Here is a 20,984-nt window from a genome sequence, read left to right as displayed (position 1 = left end):
CAATCAACCATATCCAGGGGATGATGGGGTCGCCATAAAAACTCTGGACACCAAGGCCTGGGTGAGCTTCTTGAATTGGCAGTTGCCCTTGTGTACTGTCGAATGTCATTGCCAGGAAGAGTTAATGCTCTCCATGTCTCCACTGGGAGAGAACAACTAGAAGCTCAGTTTTGGAACCCTCCTGGACTCTGTGTGTGTCTCTTTCATTGGCTGATTTTAATCTGTGTCCTTCTGCTGAAATAAACCGTAACTTTCAGTGGAACAGCTTTTAGTGAGTTCTGTGAGTCCTTCTAGCAAATTACTGAACCCCAAGGGTGGTCTTGGAGATCCTCAAACTCTGAAATTGGTGCTAGAAGTGAAGGCAGGTTTGGAGACCATTCCCTAACTCCGCACAAATTCAGTGGCACTGGGACTGAGAATTCAGCTGGTGGGGCTGGTGTGGGGCTAAGAAGGCGGCATAAGTAGTCAGGAGATTGACTTCATATAGAAGGATTAGGCAAATAAGTGTCCTCAACTAGCTTTCCTTCTAGTCTTCACTCAGGAACTTTCATGCTGTCAAATCTCACTTTTCCTACCCCCTCCTACTACCCAAGCACCTTAACATCATCAAGTGATCTAAGAAGTGCTAGGAATATGAAACACAGCTCCACTTCTTAAAAGATCAGGGACATGAGCTCTGAATTAAGATTTCTAAGGTAAACTCATGCACATAAACTGTCATGGGGGGCTGGAAATAAGGTTAACAGCTCTGCAGATAATATGCGTTTCTAGTTTTGAATGTCATCTAAGAGACTTTCACAGTAAACTAAGATGAACTCAAATCTATTAAGAATGTACAATTATACCATCAGACTGTCAGGGATAGACCTTTTCCTCAGGTAAGCCATCCTTCTAGCATGCCAGTGATAAATATGCTTTAACTTCATTATGCAGACAAAACTTCGATAGCTACTTCAGAAACTAAGCATATCTTTTGGACTTTCAACCTGTAACCTGTGTCATTTTAGTTTCAAAAATATAATTCCAAGTAAGACTATAAAGTCTTAGTCTTCTTAACATTATAAAAGATACAAAATAGAGAATATCCAGAACTTAGAATCCCTCTTTCCCTACAATGATAATTATTATTATTCAATGAGACTACCCTAGGTTAAGGTAAGTGGCTGTCTACCACATGCTAAGAGCAGTAGGAACAGTTTATCAGATTTCTTCTATAGAAAACAATATACTTGCTCCTGCTCTTACAAATGAAAAATAGAATTTAAAAATATATATGTGAAATTTAAAACCAAAAGAAGTTAAAAATAATTAGAAAAATAAGTCCATTCATCTCTGATTCCCTCCTAAGATAAGACTTCCTAGAGTGCAAGGACTATGCTTTACATGATCAGCAACTTGAAAATAGAATAAATACAAAAACTAGGAGTACATACAAATTAATAAGAGTTGGGTAGTTTGAACCGTGGAAAGTTTCCTAAAGAACATAATTTTGCACCGGATTTTTCAAGAAGTCATGGAAATGTATTGAGAGAGAGTCAACATAACTCAGAGGAGAGAAAAAGCACATGGGGAAAGACAGTAAATTTAGTTTTGTTTAACTTGGCTGACACAGTCCAAAGAAAGGAATTCAATGAAACGTCAGAACAGTCTGTGAGTGGGGCTGTCCTTAGGTCCTGCTGAGATATGTTGGATTTATGCAACTGAGAACTACTATCACAGGGTAGCGAAATAATAATGATGAAACCTATAATCACTAAGCAGTGAGAAGTAACAGAAGGCTATAAAACTTGTTCTAGTTCAAAATTTAAAAGCATTTCATTACTCCAAGAATGGGAACCAAATCTATACTATTACTTTTGTTAAAAAGGTCCGAAGCAAACTCGGAGATGGACAATAGGGCAATGGGGAAAAACAAGGTTTCTCTTTTGCCCAAGTGAGTGACAGCTACCTATACTTTCTATTTACAATGATATAAAAGGCGGAAATGTTTTAAAAAGTAAAGAATATGCATATAGTAGTGTGCTCCTATATCAAAGAGGAAAAAAAAAGATGAAGGAAAAACACAGGACAGAGACAAACGAGAAACACCAATTCTAACGCACCGGAAAACAGAAAAGGAAAGAAACACTCAAAGTAACTGTCTCACTCTTAGATTTTGCCACCCTTCTTCCAAGTCTACAATCTCTAAGAAGGTGAAAGAATAGGCAATGAGAAGAAATACTCTCAAACAAAACAAATTAATTCCCCACAACCCATATGCCAAGACAAAAGAATTTCAAAATGCCCCCAAGTATCTGGGTCATATTTATAACTAAATTTGAATCTTGGTTCAATGTCATGCTTTTTGTAGGGATTCCTTCCTCATCTCTCCTGAAAGTATAACTATAAAAACATAAAATAAGCTTCATAACAAAAATCAGCATGATAATCACTCTCTGAACAGAGACTAAGGGGAGAACATGGCATAGCTTCTATCTTTCCCACTCCTGCCAAAACAAAGTAACAATAATCTAAAAGCCTGAATGATCTTACAATGTCATCACAGATTGTGGCCTGTACCCACACAGCCTTACAGCCTTCCGCAGATGAGCCAGTGGGATTTAACATGAACCAAATCTGTCAACCAAGTTGAAGACAGACACGTGGGTTCTAATGAGCAGTGGCGAAAAACACACTGCTCCATTCAGCTCCAAACAATGATAAATAATTCAGGAAAAGAACTGCTGCAATATAGAGCACAGCAGCAAGGCTTAAAAATAGAGCTTAGGTAGAAGAATCAGGAGTCAGAGAAAACGATTTATGTCAACAATTCCCAAGCCATTTGCAATACAGGATGCTGCTGAAATTGTCACTCAAAACAGATGGCAGAAATCTAATGCGTTTTTTCAAAAAACAAGTACTTTTTCCAAGAACTTGGCAAAGCTGGTAACAAGATAGGCAACGAACTATAGTACTATTTGGCAATAGTAGGTATCATTAAAAAAAAAAAAAGCAAACCCAAATGACATAGGGAAGACATGCTCTTAAGAAAAAAATTAGAAGGAGGATTAAAATTCTATTTTTCATACCACTACATTCTAGGTATAACATCAGTTTAGACTTACTAATAATTATACCTCTAAAACTGAGAGTACATAGCACTCAAGATTTTTCTATTCAGTTTTCCACCACTAACAGATCTGATCATGCAATACATGCAAACAAAAGATTCTCACCTGCTAAAAAAAAAAAAGAGTACCTTGAAAACTGAACAGAAGTCATGACTATATTATTTCCACATTTAAATTAAACTCCAAGTCTGATAAAACTAATGAATTTGGGACTTCCTGGCAGTCCAGTGGTTAGGATGCAACATTTTCACTGTCAAGGGCTCATGTTCCATCCTGGTCAGGAAACTAAGATCCTGTCAGCCTTGCAACTCAGTCAAAAAAAAAAAGGACAAATTTATAATTAGATGAGGATAATCCAAGATCATGGGTTCATGTAAATTTTCCAGGTTTCAATCTACTCATGAATGTTTCAAGAATGGGGTCTGATGACTAGTGTGGCTGGACAGTCCTTCTTAAGACTGGTATCCTGCGGACTATTAATATAAGAATGACTAGAACCCAGATGTATTCTACAAACTCAACAATCTGTATAATGAAAATCTAATATTCCACATCCAAACGGCAATTCTTCACAGCCACCAAAACACACACTACTCTCTCTTCCTAATTCTAAGATCAATTTCAGACAACTGAAAATTTTAAGACTATATAATGATGCCTAATCTACCTTTAATGTATAATATAAAATACAACAGAAACCAAAATCTTGTCCTTTTATAAATGTTTCATTCTAACTGAGCAAAGCAAGCAGTACTGAAGAAGTTCTTGTTCAGCATTAACTCCAGACCAACACATAAACAGACCAATATGCTTCTGCCTCACCTATCTTCAGAAGAAAAATCGGTTATGTCTCCTCATAACTATGTCATTCAACTTAAACTGAAGAAAGATCGGAACGCACTTGGAACAAGTTTCATTTGTTTTTTTTTCCTCCCACTCTTAAATTCTCTAGAATCTAAGATTAAATACTAAATAGTATGTTCAAAGGTAAAACAGACTGGCTTACTGAAAACATGATCCATCCAAAGCACTTCTCCAGGACTTCCCTGGCAGTTCAGTGGTTAAGACTTCGCCTTCCAATGCAGGGGGTACAGGTTCTACCTGCATCTCGGCCCAAATACCGAAACATAAACAATAGAATCAATACTGTAGCAAATTCAATAAATACTTAAAAAAAAAATGGTCCATATCAAAAGAAAAACGAAAAAAAACCCACCCAACTTCAAAGCACTTCTCCAAGCATAACATAACATGATCAAATTAGCTGTTTTCCATACCTGCTGCACTCACCAAACAATAAACAATCATGTCCTTTCTATGTAAATCCACACTTTCTCACTGTTGACAAAGGACAGTATAGTCAAATATACCTGAGTTTGAGTCCTGGTGCTAGTACCACCCTTGGCTGTTGTAAAGAAAGCCTATTCTGAGTCTTGTACTTTAGACAGATCCACTCTGATGCTCTTCTGACCTGTCTATCCCCTCAAGGCAAGATGCTTACAGGACCAAGGGGCCAGCCCTACTGGAAGCCTGTGACTCTACCACCACCAAACTATATAGTCTCTGTATTCTAGAATGCCCTGCCCAAGGCTCAAACTTACTTCCAGGGCCTTCAGAGGGTCTCTCCTCAAAGTCCATCCTCAACAGACAACACTCGTTGTTGTTCACATCCCATGGTCTGAATGGTGGGCAAGGGACAGATGATGAGACGGATGTAGACAGAGACTAGACTTAAGAGGACATCCCTGTACTAGCCCCTTCCTGTCTCAGAACTTTGAGGAGTCCAAGAATTCTGGCCTTTCAGGACATCATGAAAATATATCTAAGCAGGGGGACATTTTTTTCCCCAAAGTTGTGTTTAAAATTCTGATTTCAGGAATCCCTGGTGGTCCAGGGTTAAGAATCTGCCTTGCAATGTAGGGGACGCAGGTTTGATCCCTGGTCAGGGAACTAAGATCCCACATGCCGCAGAGCAATTAGGCCCATAGGCCACAACTACTGAGCCTAACCACAGCTAGTGAGTCCACGTACTGCAATGAAAGACCCCACATGACGCAACGGAGATCCTGTGTGCTACAACTAAGACCAGAAGCAGCCAAATAAATGAACAAAATTCTGATTCATAACTTAAATATCTAAACACATGGAATATATGCTTCCATTCACACTTTCATCCTGGGACTTAAAGTTGTTAGGAGTAGGTCTGCCTAGCCACATCACACACCAGCTGTGTGATCTGAATAGTAGCCACCTCTATAATCCTCACTTAACTGATCTGTAAAATAAGCAAGTTAAAAATGCCACTGTAGGATTTTAATGCAATTAAATAATTTTCAAAATTATTTTACAGGGTACCTGATGCTTAGCAAATCTGTGACAAACTGAAACTATCATTTATTACATGTTCTGCCGTCACACTTTTCCCTTTTCCCTGGAAGGACAAAATAGGTACCAAAGACAAAAAAGTAGAAACAATTTTCAGAGAAACTACAACCAAAACACTACCATCTATAAGTCTCACTTTAAGGAATTCTGCATTAATTCCATGGAAGTTTGATGGCATTGATCATTTCTCCCAGTAAAATGTTAAGCTCCAATTTTTAAAACTACACAAAGAGATGAATGTTAATAAAACTTTTTGCAGTAATCCTTTCTTATTCCAAGTCATCATGCAGTACATCTTAAACTTATATGAGCTGTACGTCAATTGTATCTAGATAAAACTGGGGGGTAAAATGTAAGCTGTACAAGGGCAAGGATTTTTCCTTTTCTTTTCACTGTTATATTCCTTATTCTCAGACAGTTCCTGGCATAACAAATAAACCATTGTTAATAAACCACTGACTACAAAAAGTGAGTATGGAATGGTTATCCGATACCTCAACATCAATATCACATGTAAGCAAGTCTGGTATAACCAGAAAATGAATTATTTATATATGGCTATTTCACTTAGCTGCTTCCTCTAATTTCAGAACAGTTTCCTTCAAAATGAAACTAACTGAAACTGTAGAGTATGTCTTTAATATAAGGACAATTTTGTTCTCCTTAACTTGATGCCTCACCTTCCTGCACAGGGATACTAAAAATACTCAAGTAATTTCACACATAATCCTACCAGAGAGGATAATCCAATTAACTAAATTATACTGAAGTTCTTATTTTAAGCTCCAAATATGATGGGATGTAGTAGAAAGATATACAAAAGAGTAGTTTAGGGAAAAAGCACCTTTCCGCATGTCTCTCATGCTTTTCTCTCTAAGCCCACTGTATCTTGCACAGGCCAATCCTATCAGCTCTTAAAGAGCTCAAAGTAAGTCTACAAACCATATCCTGCACCCCACCACATTCTCAAAAACATTATTATGGGGGTTTCCCTGGTGGTCTAGTGGTTGAGAATCCACCTGTCAATGCAGGGAAGATCCCACATGCCATGGAGCAACCAAGTCCATTTGTCACAACTACTGAGCCAATGCTCTGAGCCCATAAGCGCTGCAACTACTTAAGCCCACACCCCTAGAGTTTGTGCTCTGCAACAAGAGAAGCCACTGCAGTAAGAAGCCCGTGCAACCGCTGCAAAGTGTAGCCCCCATTCACCACAACTAGAGAAAGCCTGCTTGGCAATGAAGACCCAGTGCAGTCACAAACAAATAAACAAACCTTTTCTAAGAAACATTATGACTTTCAGATTTTCTTAAACCAATCCGCTTATCTCATTGGTGAATGCTCATTTTCAAACTAAAGGTTAAAATATTGTGGCAGAAGTAGGTAATTGGGAACCAATCTATTCCGAAACAGACTAAAACATTGACAACACTGTACCTAACACTTTCAGAGAGACAGAAGGAAAGCTGGTAAAAAGATAGTGTAGCTGCATACCCTAAATAACTGAGAATTAAAAACGTGTCAACAAAGGGGACCTGTTGTGGATGTGCTTTCAGATTCACACAAACCCTAAAACTAGGCTGGGTGTTTAATAAAATTACATCCTCCATATTGGTCTGATTCCAAAACCCATCTACAACATAAGGCATCATCTTAAAGAAGAACTACTTTTGGTGACTTCAAAATACTATTAGCAAAAAGTAAGTATAATATTCCTGGATACTGGCTAAATAAATCTGCAATAGCCCTAAATTCCATGACTGAATTTAGATTAACAAGCTCCTCCATGAACTAAATTCAAAGCTTTCTTGAAAAAAGAAAAAAAGACACAAAAGGCAAAAAGTTCCAACACATCCTATTCCAAACCAAAAATACAAAGCTATAAATGTCTAGACATGCCTCAAGGTGTGCAATTACTGAAGCTAATTAGCATTCTCAAAATTAAATATCCACAGCAATGCTTAAGGGATGGGGGTGGGGTTGGGGAGATGTATCTCTCAAATAAATTAAGAAAATAGGATTCCAGAATTACCTAATGTAAGTTGCTAAGAGAAGAAAAATGATTATCAGCTTCCTAAGTCTCAACTAAAATGTGAGACTTCTTGTTGCTATTATTCACTGGGAAAGTATGAATTAAATTGGGCAGGAAGCTCAGAACTGATATTAATTTTGTAATAAAGATAACATGAAAGATCCTTTCTTTCATACTAAAAAGATGGTGTTTTAAAAAGAAAACACATTTTTAAAAATCTATAGTAAATCATCACTTTCTATAAGATCATAACAGTAGAGTTGCACCATATAATTTTACCTCTATTCCTCACTTATTTTTATCCTAACAAAGACTGTACTATGAGATCCTGGGTAAAAAGGATTCAGTATTCTGTACAGTATAGTTTTTAGAGATTCTGAATTCCACACCTGCCATTTAAAAACTGTGTGATGTTGGATAAGTTATTTATTTTCTTGGTGCCTCAGTTTCCCTTAGGGCTTTCCTGGGTGGCTCAGTGGTAAAGAATCCGCCTGCCAAAGCAGAAGATGTGTATTTGATCCCTGGTCAGGAAGATCTCCTGGAGGAGGAAATGGCAACCCACTCCAGTATTCTTGCCTGGGAAATCCCATGGATAAAGGAGACTGGTGGGCTACAGTCCACTGGGGTGCAAAAGAGTTGGAAAAGACTTAGCGACTAAACAACAAAAACCAAAACAAGATCAGGGATTCTATTTTTAAACTTGGAAGAATTAATATAGAAATATTCTTAACTGTTTTATGGTTTCTCTGAAATTGAGGGCCTTGCTGGTATAGAATGAACAGAGTAAGTAGGTCCAGAGTGACATTAGGTTTTAAGGCCCTCAATATGCATTCTCCTTTTAGAGATAAATAGTCTGGGATGCGGACTAATTTTCCTATGCCAGAAGAATGAAGTTCCCTTCCTGTACCTACTAGGAAAATTAATCGTACAGGAGACAAATAAGTAAATTCTAATGTGCTAAGTGCTAGCTAGAGCTGCTCACAAGGTTAAATGGGAATAGAGGAAGCAGTAATCTAAATCACACTGGAGGGAAGGCTTCCAGAAGGAGGTGATGCTTAAGCCTAGTCCTCAAGGAAAAACAGCCAAACAGAGGAAATGGAGAAACAGATCTAGATTCCCTATTTAACAACTGGATGATGTGAAGCCAGATACTTAATCTCTCTAAACTCCAGTTTCTTCACCTATAAAATGAAATGGTAAGAGTACTTCATTTGGAAGACTGTGTGAAGATTAAATGAGATAATATATGTAAATAATGCCAGGAACATAATGTGAACCCAACAAACAATAATATCATTAACACAGATGTATCAATATCCGCTGGATCATCGAAAAAGCAAGAGAGTTCCAGAAAAACATCTATTTCTGCTTTATTGACTATGCCAAAGTCTTTGACTGTGTGGATCACAATAAACTGTGGAAAATTCTGAGAGAGATGGGAATACCAGACCATCTGACCTGTCTCTTGAGAAACCTGTATGCAGGTCAGGAAGCAACAGTTAGAACTGGACATGGAACAACAGACTGGTTCCAAATAGGAAAAGGAGTCCGTCAAGGCTGTATATTGTCACCCTGCTTATTTAACTTATATGCAGAGTACATCATGAGAAACGCTGGGCTGGAAGAAACACAAGCTGGAATCAAGATTGCCGGGAGAAATATCAATAACCTCAGATATGCGGATGACACCACCCTTATGGCAGAAAGTGAAGAAGAACTAAAGAGCCTCTTGATAAAGGTGAAGGAGGAGAGTGAAAAAGTTGGCTTAAAGTTCAACGTTCAGAAAACTAAGATCATGGCATCTGGTCCCATCACTCCATGGGAAACAGATGGGGAAACAGTGGAAACACTGTCAGACTTTATTTTTTTGGGCTCCAAAATCACTGCTGATGGTGGTTGCAGCCGTGAAATTAAAAGACGCTTACTCCTTGGAAGGAAGGTTATGGCCAACCTAGATAGCATATTTAAAAGCAGAGACATTACTTTGCCAACAAAAGTCCGTCTAGTCAAGGCTATGGTTTTTCCAGTGGTCATGTATGGATGTGAGAGTTGGACGGTGAAGAAAGCTGAGCGCCGCAGAATTGATGCTTTTGAACTGTGGTGTTGGAGAAGACTCTTGAGAGTCCCTTGGACTGCAAGGAGATCCAATCAATCCATCCTAAAAGAGATCAATCCTGGGTGTTCATTGGAAGGTCTGATGTTGAAGCTGAAACTCCAATACTCTGGCCACCTCATGCGAAGGGTTGACTCATTGGAAAAGACCCTAATGCTGGGTAGGATTGGGGGCGGGAGGAGAAGGGGACGACAGAGGATGAGATGGTTGGATGGCATAACCGACTCGATGGACATGGGTTTGGGTGGACTCCAGGAGTTGGTGATGGACAGAGAGGCCTGGCGTGCTGCAGTTCATGGGGTCGCGAAGAGTCGGACACGACTGAGCGACTGAACTGAACTGATGGGTCACCATGATGCTTTCTCAGAACTGCAAGTATTGTATAAAAAAAGCTATACCATACGGCACTCACAGAAAAGTGGCTACAAAAGAAGTTAGAGGTTAGTGGAAACAGGCTCATGAAACATCTTGTGTAGTGGGACTTCCTGGTGGTCCTGCAGCTAAGACTCCACACTCCCAATGCAGAGGCCCTAGGTTTAACCCCTGGGCAGTGAACTAGATCCTACATGGACCCAGCACAACCAAATATATATATGTACATAAATCTGGTATACTAATTGAAGCAATGGGAAACTTATAAAGGAGATACATGATTATATTTCTATTTTAAAAAGATTACTTTTGGGTTAAGAAAGCAGATAAACTAGAGGCAGAGACACTAACTAGGGAAAAGATAAGCATTCTGGCTGCAGAATGAAGGGACTCTGATCCAAGAAGCATTAAGGAGGTAGAATCATTAAGACATGGTGACACAGGAGATACATGTGATGATAGGGAGAAGTCAAAGAGGACATCCAGGCAACCAGAGACAAAAGCAGTTCTCAAAGTGTGGCCTAGGAATTCCTAAGACTTTTTCAAGGAATATGCAAGATCAAAACCATTTTTATAAGCATGTTAAACCTTATTCACCCTTTTCATGTATCTCAAAGATACACAAGAGCACTTTCTGTAAGCTACATGACATGGAATATCACAACTAACTAAATGAAAAGCAGATATGAGATTCATCTGTATTCTATTAACCCCAACACTAAATTATTTGTAAAAATTAAAAACAATAACACATTTCTTATAAATCTTGTTGCTGTTGTGGGAAAAAAAATATTTAACTCACTTTTATGTTAACATGTAATGGATTTATTATCATACTTAAATGAACCAATGTGTTTTAAATTTCTCAGTTTTAATTTCTAATACATTAATATTGATAGATATAACCTACACAAACAAAAGCTCTTTTGGAGGTTTTGGTAATTTCTAAGAGTGTAAACAGATTATGATACCAAAAAGTTTGAGAACAACTGGAGTAGACAGACATTTCTCAGTATTCTGAGATATGCATATTGAAGGAGAATAGTCTGTAAAGAAAGAAAGAAAGAATAAAGCTCTACTTAAAACATGGTATATGTGATGTAGTGACATAAAGTGCCCAGTAGGCAGTTACACTGATGGAACTGGATAACTAGACCACCAGATTGTGACAGGAGCTGAAACCTTGGATTTTAAAGGGAGGGTGCATGGTGAGAACACTGGCAGATTAACAGCAGAAAAGACTAGAAAGATGAGCAGAGGTTTCAGGATACACCAATATTTAAGGAATAAAGAAGCAGAAGAGAACTCCATATAGAAGAAAAGGTTACAAAAATTAGAAATAAAAATGAAAACTAAAGCAGCATGTGAAAGTGAAGTGAAAGTTGCTCAGTTTTGTCTGACTCTTTGAGACCCCACGAACTATACAGTCCATGGAATTCTCTTATCACCAGCTATAAACTAAAGAGAAAAAAGCTGCTCAGGATGCTGAAGAAAAGCAAAATACCAATTCAGCATTAGTAATGGCAAGAAAAATAGAGAAGATAAGTGAAATCCAGTATTAGTTCAAAAACCTCATTTTAGGAGGAGTTTCAATTTCTTCCTATACAGTACTCTTTCCTTATCTGAGTTACTTACAAACAATAGAATGATTTCTGGTTCATCTTTTTTGCCTTCCCTGTCCACCCTCTGGAGGAAATGCAGACCAAAAAAATGACCGAAAGGATAGAGATAGAAAGAAAAGGAAAGATCCTGGACAAAACATACAAAAGGAACTGACCGAAGCAGTGACTCAATGAAAAGGCATTCATTCATTCATGCAACAAGTACTCACTGAGTAACCATTCTGTGCGAGGCATCCATGATACACACTGTGGAAAATCAGCTGACTAATAATATACCAAACTATGCCCCTGTACATCAGCAGAAGCAATAGACTGGGAATAGAAGTAAAAGTTTCCTAATGAGACTAGCATAAGCAGAGACAGCTCTATTCTAAAGGTGGCTCTAGCAGATTCCCAGAGCTCAGCTACCTAATTGCTGAAATGTGTCCTCATTCCATAAAATAACTCCAAAGAAATATTTCCTTCAAGTGTTTGATAGCTACATGATCCTGTGGCAATGCTTATCTCTTTGAATTTTACATAGGCAAGTGCAGTTTTGAAATGCAGAGCAAACTGTTTAAGAAACACTTGTATACATATTAAAACATCAAAAGCTCTGATGTAAGCTCCAAAACTAGTAATAAAGGTCAAATGAGAATTACCCAGCTAGATGCACCTAAGCTTACAAAGCAGCTTTTTAAACTGGTTAACTCTACCCTTTAGATAAAAGAAAATGTGATTTTAAAAATATAGTCATTCTTTCAAGAAAAGGACTGTAAGGATAAGAATAAAGATATTTGAAAATATCCAGAATCTAGCATTACATCCAAACAGAACCCTGAACAAGAAAGGATATATTATCACACACAAGCTGTCACAAAAATCTTTTCACATCATCATTGTGTTCTATGGTTGCTGACCTATTTCTAGCTCTAAACCTGTATCTGATTGATTTGCAAACTTCTGAAAGTACCTGGGCTTCAACAGACACTGAACAACATCAGAAGTATCTTTTGTCTGAGTTATATTTAGCCTCCATTCCCACCTCATGCCCACCCTTTTTAAAAAACAACCTGAGAAAGGAAGGAATTTTTTGGACAGTAGTTAATAACAATGCATGTTCCTAGTGTTATTGAAAATTCTGAGGGTGGAATGGGGATTTCACTTCTGACTAACTTGGAATAACAGGAATATTTATATTCCTGGCAGAAATAATAAAAAAATCAGACAAATGTGCAAAACACTGGTGTTTAAGACACTGAATATCAGGCAATGAAGAACAATGATTCCTGAGAGATGAGGAAAAAATAAGGTAAGCTCTGTATTATACTGCGTGCTCAGTCTATGTCTGACTCTTTGCGACCCTATGGACCATAGCCCGCCAGGCTCTGCTGTCCACGGGATTTTTCAGGGAAGAATACTAGAGTGGGTTGCCATTTCCCACTGAAGTGAGATCTTCCCAAACCAGGGATCGATTCCGTGCCTTTTGCATCTCCTGTGCTGGCAGGCAGATTCTTTATCACTGAGCTACTTGGGAAGCCCCAACCAAGCTCTATATTACCTAAGTTTAATGCCTCGAGTTTCCAAGAAATATCAAAAGGAAGACGGAGTCTAAGGGAAGCCTAGGCATGTTCCTACAGGCTTCCTAAGTGGAGAATACAGAAGTGAGAGCCTGAGAGAGCAAAGGGGTCTAGAGTTAGAGTAAGCCACAGACTGGAGAAAAAATCTGCAAACCACATAATCAGCAAAAGACTTGTATACAGAATATATAAAGAATTCTAAAACTCAACAGTAAAGAAACAAACAAAAAATGGGCAACAGACATGAACAGACATACTGAAAATCAATCATTAGGGAAATACAAATTAAAATCATAATGAGATATCACTACACACCTATCATAATGGCTAAAATAAAAAATACTGTCAATACCAAATGCTGGCAAGGATGCAGAAAAACTGGATCACTGGTAGGGATATAATATGGCACAGCCACTCTGGAAGAAAGTAGAGCAGTTTCTTATGAAATGAAATATGCAGTTACCATGCTATCAAGCAACTGTAATTTGGACCTGTATTCCAGAAAAATAAAAACTTATACAGAAACATGTATATGAATGTTCACATGTATATGAATGTATAGCCTTATTCACAATAGCCTGAAACTGGAGCCAACACAAAAATCCTTCAACACATGAATGTTTAAACAGACTTGGGATAGCCATACCACGGAACACTACTTAGCAATAGGAACTATTGATACACACAACAACTTATATGGATCTCAAGGGAATTATGCTGAGTAAGGGGGCAGAAAGGTCAATCTTAAAGGGTTACATGGCGTATGATTCCTTTTAAATAACATTTTGAGGACTTCCCTAGTGACGCAGTAGATAAGAATCTGCCTGCAAATGCAGGGGACACAGCTTTGATCCCTGCTTGGGGAAGATTCCACATGCCTCAAGAGTAACTAAGCCCATGCACCACAACTACTGGGCCTGAACTCTAGAGGCTGAGAGCCACAACAACTGAAGCACATGCACCTAGAGCTTGTGCTCTGCAACAAGAGAAGCCACTGAAGTGAGAAGCCCACACACCATAATGAAGAGCAGCCCCTGCTCACCACAGCTAGAGAAAGCACATGAGCAGCAACAAAGACCCAGCAAAGCCAAAAATAAATAATTAAAAAGTGGCAGATGCAAAAAAAATGTTTTGAAATGACAATATTATAGAGATGGAGGACAGATTATTGGTTGTCAGGGTTACAGGTTTATGGGTGGGGTGGAGGGAGGTAGGAGTGGTTTTAAAAGGGCAACAGGGACTTCCCAGGTGGTCCAGTCATTAAAACTGCATTCCCAATGCAGAGGGCAAGGGGAACTGGCTGGGGAACTAAGATCCCACATGTTGCACAGTGCAGTCAAAAAAAAAAGTGTAGGGGCAACAGGAAAAATTCTTGTCGGAACAAAACTGTTCTGTACTTGGATGGTGGTTGCAGATATACAAATTCACATGTGATGAAATTCCATAAGAACAACATGTACACAAACATACACATGGGAATAGACCTAAAATGCTGATCAGGTATGAATAAACTCTGCAGACTATACCAATATCCAATTTGCTAGTTTGATATGGTCCTATAATTATACAAACTGATACCACTGGGAGAAAATGCATGAAAAACACATGGAACATGTGCAACTTCTTGTAAATTACACTTATTTCCTAACGAAAAGATAAATGACCAAGAAACAATGTAGACTATAGAATTAGTAAAGAAAGACACTTAGAAAACTATTATAACTATATATGCAAATATATTCTCCAAGCCAAGCTTCAACAGTACATGAACTATGAACCTCCACATGTTCAAGCTGGATTTAGAAAAGGCAGAGGAACCAGAGATCAAATGTGCCAACATCCACTGGATCATTGAAAAAGCAAGAGAATTCCAGAAAAACATCTACTTCTGCTTTAGTGACTACGCCAAAGCCTTTGACTGTGTGGATCACAACAAATTATGGAAAATTCTTAAAGAGATGGGAATACTAGACCACCTGACCTGCCTCCTGAGAAATCTGTATGCAGGTCAAGAAGCAACAGTTAGAACTGGACATGGAACAATAGACTGTTTCAAAATTGGGAAAGGAGTACATCAAGGCTGTGTATTGTCACCCTGTTTATTTAATTCATATGCAGAGTACGTCATGAGAAACACTAGGCTGCAAGAAGCACAAGCTGGAATCAAGATGGCCGGGAGAAATATCAATAACCTCAGATATGCAGATGACACCACCCTTATGGTAGAAAGTGACGAAGAACTAAAGCCTCTTGATGAAAGTGAAAGAGGAGAATGAAAACGTTGGCTTAAAACTCAACATTCAGAAAACTAAGATCATAGCATCCAGTCCCATCACTTCATGTCGAAAAGATAGCAAAAAAGAAAAAGAGAGATAGCAAAAAAGTGGAAACAGTGACAGTTTATTTTGGGGGCTCCAAAATCACTGCAGATGGTGACTGCAGCCATGATTAAAAGATGCCTGCTCCTTCGAAGAAAAGCTATGACCAACCTAGACAGAATATTAAAAAGTAGAGACATTACTTTACCAACAAAGGTCTGTCTAGTCAAAGCTATGGTTTTTCCAGTAGTCCTGTATGGATGTGAGAGTTGGACTATAAAGAAAGCTGAGCGCCGAAGAATTGATGCCTTTGAACTGTGGTTTTGGAGAAGACTCTTGAGAGTCTCTTGGACTGCAAGGAGATCAAACCAGTCAACCCTAAAGGAAATTGGTCCTGAATATTCATTCCAAGAACTGATGCTGAAGCTGAAACTCCAATACTTTGGCCACCTGATGGGAAGAACTGACTCACTAGAAAAGACCCTGATGCTGGGAAAGATTGAAGGCAGGAGAAAGGGACAACAGAGGATGAGATGGTTGGATGGTATCACCAACGTGATGGACACGAGTTTGAGTAGGCTCCAGGAGTTGGTGATGGATAGGGAAGCCTGGCGTGCTGTAGTCCATGGGGTCGCAAAGATTTGGACACAACTGAGCAACTGAACTGATATATGCAAAAATCTAAAGAAAAAAACTAAGCATGTTAGAAGAAGAAGAAAAAAAACTCTCTGATATATTAGAGATAAAACTACACTATGTAAGACTAACAGCAAATTAAAAATTTTAACAGAATAAATTAGGAGAAAAAACTTGAGAACACAGGAATAGAAACTAACCAAAAATAAAAGAAAAAAATAAAATGAACAAACTCGTGAACTGTGGAATAATTTCAAATTAACTACTATATGTGTCAGTGTTATTTCCAAAGAAAAGGAAAAAGTATTTAAAGAAATAACTTATAAGTTTCTAAATTGGATTAAACTAAATACACAGATCCAAGAAGCTCAAAGAACAAAACAGACACATTATTAACAAACTACCTGAAACAAGTAATATAGAGTAAATCTTAAAAGTAGTCAAAGAAAAAGAACTTTTTATCTATAGAGGAACCAAGATGAAGATAACAACAGAACTCTCACTGGAAACTATTCAAGTCAGAAGACAATGGAGTGGTATCTTAAAAGACTGAAATTTAAAAAACAAAACAAAAAAACCTGCCAACCAAGAATACTAAATTCACAGAAAATATTGTTCAAAAATGAAGGCAAAATAAGAACTTTTTCAGACATACAAAAACTACAAGAATTCATCACCAGCAGACCTGTACTAGTCCTTCAGGATGAATGAGTTTAACAGATGAAAATCTGGATCTACACAAAGGAGTGAAGAGCACCAGAAGTGGTAACAATGTGGGTACATATAAAAAATTATTCCTTCATTACTTAAATACCTTTTTAAAATAACCAATTATTCAAAGCAAGAGTAATTAAAATATATTATACAATTTACATATACAAGTAAATGTATGACCAGGAGGGAAGAAACAGAGGTTCAGTATTGTAACGTTCTTAACAGTATAACAACATTACCTTGAAGCAGAAAGTATGGCCCACAAGAAAAATGACAGTCAAGAGTAACTTACTTAGGAAGCCCAAACATTGGACTTAGATAGACTATATGTTTTTAATTTTCAAAAAAATTGTTTAAATTATATTTTGGTATTAAGACTTTAAATCAGCCATTTTAAATAAGATCAAAAAGGAAAGAGGGAGGGAAAAAATTTTAAAAATTAAGAAAACTATGACTAAAAAACTAAAGAAAAACTATGAGAACAATGTCTCACCAAAAATAGAATACTGAATGAAAGACAGAAATTACAAAAAGGAACCACAAATGAAAATTTTGGAGTTGGAAATTACAATAATGGAAATGAAAAACATCAGTAGAGAGTTCAACAAGAGATCTGAGCAAGAAGAAATAATCAACAAACTTTAAGTTGAGTCAATTAGGCTAGATTTTGAGGAACAGAAAGAAAAAAAATTAAGAAAAAGTAACAAAGTCTCAGCACAAAACATAACAATTCATTTTGGGAGTCCCATGACAGGAGAGAAAGGGAAAGAAATGATACTTAATGAAACAGTATCCAAATTTTTCTCAAATGTGATTAAAAACACTAAATCTACATATCCAAGAAGTTCATCAGAAACCATGGAGGTTAGAAAGCAATGGGAAGATTTATTCAAAGTGCTGAAAGAAAAAGACTATCAAGCAAGAATTCTATATCCAGCAAAACCACCCTTCAAAATCAGAGAAGAAATTAAGACATTCCTAGATAAAAATGAAAGAACTCATAACCAGCAAATCTAGTCTGTAAGAAATACCAAAGAGAGTCATTCAGCCTGAAATAAAAGGATACTAGGCAGTATCTCAAATCCAAACAAAAAACTTAAAAGTATTGGTAAAGGTAACAATATAGGTAAATATAAAAGATAGTATAAATGCTTTGTATGTAACTCTTTGTCTATCTGATTTCAAAGAAAACCAAATAAAGCTATAATTATAAAACTGTGTTGATGGGCACGCAATATAAAAAGATATAATTTGCATGTAATACCAAAAAGAAAGGGGAGGGAACAGAGCTAAACAGGCACAAAGTTTTGCACACAATTGTAATTGAGTTGGTATTAAGATGTCACTGTTATAAATTAAGATCTCAAATGTAATCCTCAGAGCAATCCTAAGGAAATAGCTCAATTTCATTAAAAAAAAAAAAAAATCTGCAAAACCTCATACGTAACATTCTACTTACAGATGGAATGCATTTATCCTAAACTCAGTAACAAGACAAAGACATCCACTTTTGCACTGGAGGTTCTAGCTAGGACGAGACATTAAGAAGAAAGAAACAGCACCCAGATTGGAAAAGGAGTAAAAACTATCTCTATTTGCAGATAATATGATCTTGTATCTGGAGAATCCTAAGGAATCCACTAAAAACTAGTAAACAAGTTTAGCAAGGTTCCAAGATACAAGGTCAATATACAAAAATTGATTGCATTTTATACACAAGCAATGAACAACCCAAAAGTGAAGTGAAGGGAAAAAATTATTTACAGTAGTAAGAAAAAAAGACAACCCAAGATAAGCCCAGCAGCCCCCTCCTTCCCCAAGCCAGGGTCCTTATTGCTCTGTGATGTCCAGGGTGGCTTGAGGCCTGTGCCAGGCAGAACCGGAATCCTTCGTTTCCAGGATGGGAGACAGCCAAGGATGCTTGAGCTAAATCACATGTTGACAGTTCTTCAGGCATTTCTACCACAACATTGGAACTTGACACACTGGCCAAATAAAGTTGAAATTAAAAAAATAAAGAGTGGCTCAGTGAAATTAAAAAAATAAGGATCTGCCTGCCAATGCAGGAGACACAAGTTTGACCCATGTTCCAGGAAGATCCCACATGCCATGGAGCAACTAAGGCTGTGCATCACAACTATTGAGGCTGTGCTCTAGAGCCCAGGAACTGAAACTACTGAAGCCCATTTGCCCTAGAGAGCCCACACTCCACAACAAGAAAAGCCACGGCAATGAGAAACCCAAGCATAGCAGCTACAGAAAAGCCCGTGCAGCAACAAAGGCCCTGCTATCTGCTAAGTCACATCAGTCGTGTCCGACTCTGTGTGACCCCACAGACGGCAGCCCACCAGGCTCCCCCGTCCCTGGGATTCTCCAGGCAAGAACACTGGAGTGGGTTGCCATTTCCTTCTCCAATGCATGAAAGTGAAAAGTGAAAGTGAAGTCGCTCAGTCGTGTCCGACCCTTAGCGAACCCATGGACTGCAGCCTACCAGGCTCCTCTGTCCATAGGATTTTCCAGGCAAGAGTACTGGAGTGGGTTGCCATTTCCTTCTCCGAACAAAGGCCCAGCAGAGCCAAAAATAAATAAATTTTAAAAACAATACTTAGATATAAACTTAATCAACTCTGAATATTCACTAGAAGGACTGATGCTAAAGGTGAAGCTCCAATACTTTGGCCACTTGATGCAAAAAGCCAACTCATTAGAAAAGACCCTAATGCTGGGAAAGATAGAAGGCAAAAGAAGAGGACAGCAGAAGATGAATGGTCAGATAGCATCACTGACTCACTGGACATGAATCTGGGCAAATTCTGGAGCTAGTGAAGGGCAAGGGATCCTGGCATGCTGCAGTCCATGGGGTTGCAAAGAGTTGGACATGACTGAAGCGACTTAGCCTGATGATATGTATGTTTTGGAGAAGGAAATGGCAACCCACTTCAGCGTTCTTGCCTGGAGAATCCTGTGGACAGAGGAGCCTGGTGGGCTGCTGTCCATGGGGTCGCACAGAGTCAGACACGACTGAAGTGACTTAGCATGCATGCATGTATGTTTTACATACCAGGGAATGTATGTTACTGTCAAGATGGTAACACTCCCAAAACTGATACACAGATTCAAGGCATCCCTATCAAAATCCTAGCTGGCTTTTTATTCATAAACTGACAAACTGATCCTAAAATTCATATGGAAATGCAAAGAACCTAGAACAAACAACATAATCTTAAAAAAAGGAAAATTGGAGGACTCACATTTCCCAAGTTCAACTAACTACACAAAGCTATAGTAATCAAAACAGTATTGTAGCGGAATAGCACTGAAAGTCCAGAAATAAATCCTTACATGTACAGTCAACTGATTTTTGACAAAGGTACCAAGACAATCAATCCAGTAGGCCAAAGGAGGGTACAGCAACCCACTCCAGTATTCTTGCCTGGAGAATCCCCACAGACAGAGGAGCCTGGTGGGCTACAGTCCATAGGGTCGCAAAGAGTTGAACACAACTGAGCGACTAAACACACAGTCTTTTCAACAAGCAGTAATGAGACAAGTAGATATCTATACATAAAAGTTAGAACCATACTTCACACCATACACAAAAATTAATTCAAAATGGATCACAGAACTAAATGTAAGAGCTAAAAATAGATTAAGATCCACTTAGATTAAGTGGATTTAATCAAATTTAAAACTTGTCTGTGAACAATACCATCAAGGGACTTCCTGGTGGTGGTGGTGAAGAATCCACCTTACAATGCAAGAGACGTAGATTCGATCCCTGATTGGGGAACTGAGATCCCACATGACACAGAGCAACTAAGCCCACATGTCACAACTACTGAGCCCACACATACCAGAACCCACATTCCACAACTAGAGAGTCTGTGTGCTGCAACGAAAGCTCCTGCATGATGCAACGAATGTCCCATGTGCTGCAACTAAGATCCAATGCAGCCAAATAAATGCGTATTTTAAACAATACCATCAAGAAAGTGAAACAAAACCCATGGAAAAACTATTTGCAAATCATGCATCCGATAAGGAATTTGTACCCAGACCTCGTACAACTCAATAATAAAAAGACAAGTTATCCGATTTTTTAAAAGACAAAGAATTTAAATAT

At 38.1% G+C, this 20,984-nt stretch overlaps 1 protein-coding gene across 50 annotated transcripts in view; it reads right to left on the bottom strand.

The window, feature by feature from the left end:
- The window catches only part of R3HDM2 (R3H domain containing 2), a 170,046-nt gene that overhangs the window by 86,323 nt on the left and 62,739 nt on the right, over nt 1-20,984 (bottom strand). For 4 of the 50 annotated variants that reach the window (XM_081594341.1, XM_081594347.1, XM_081594349.1 and 1 more), the window contains exon 4: nt 4,117-4,211. The exons of the other annotated variants lie outside the window; for them this stretch is intronic. In XM_081594341.1, the coding sequence (XP_081450467.1) occupies nt 4,117-4,132 (16 nt within the window). In that variant the 5' untranslated portion in view covers nt 4,133-4,211. The remainder of the gene's footprint in view (nt 1-4,116; nt 4,212-20,984) is intronic. 50 annotated transcript variants of the gene reach the window in all.

Source organism: Giraffa tippelskirchi, chromosome 4 (genome assembly GCF_054371585.1).
Source record: "Giraffa tippelskirchi isolate mGirTip1 chromosome 4, T2T-mGirTip1v1.2.pri, whole genome shotgun sequence".
Taxonomy (NCBI): Eukaryota; Metazoa; Chordata; class Mammalia; order Artiodactyla; family Giraffidae; genus Giraffa; species Giraffa tippelskirchi.
The sequence above is the reverse complement of the archived record's forward strand: the minus strand, read 5'-3'. Positions and strand labels throughout refer to the sequence as shown.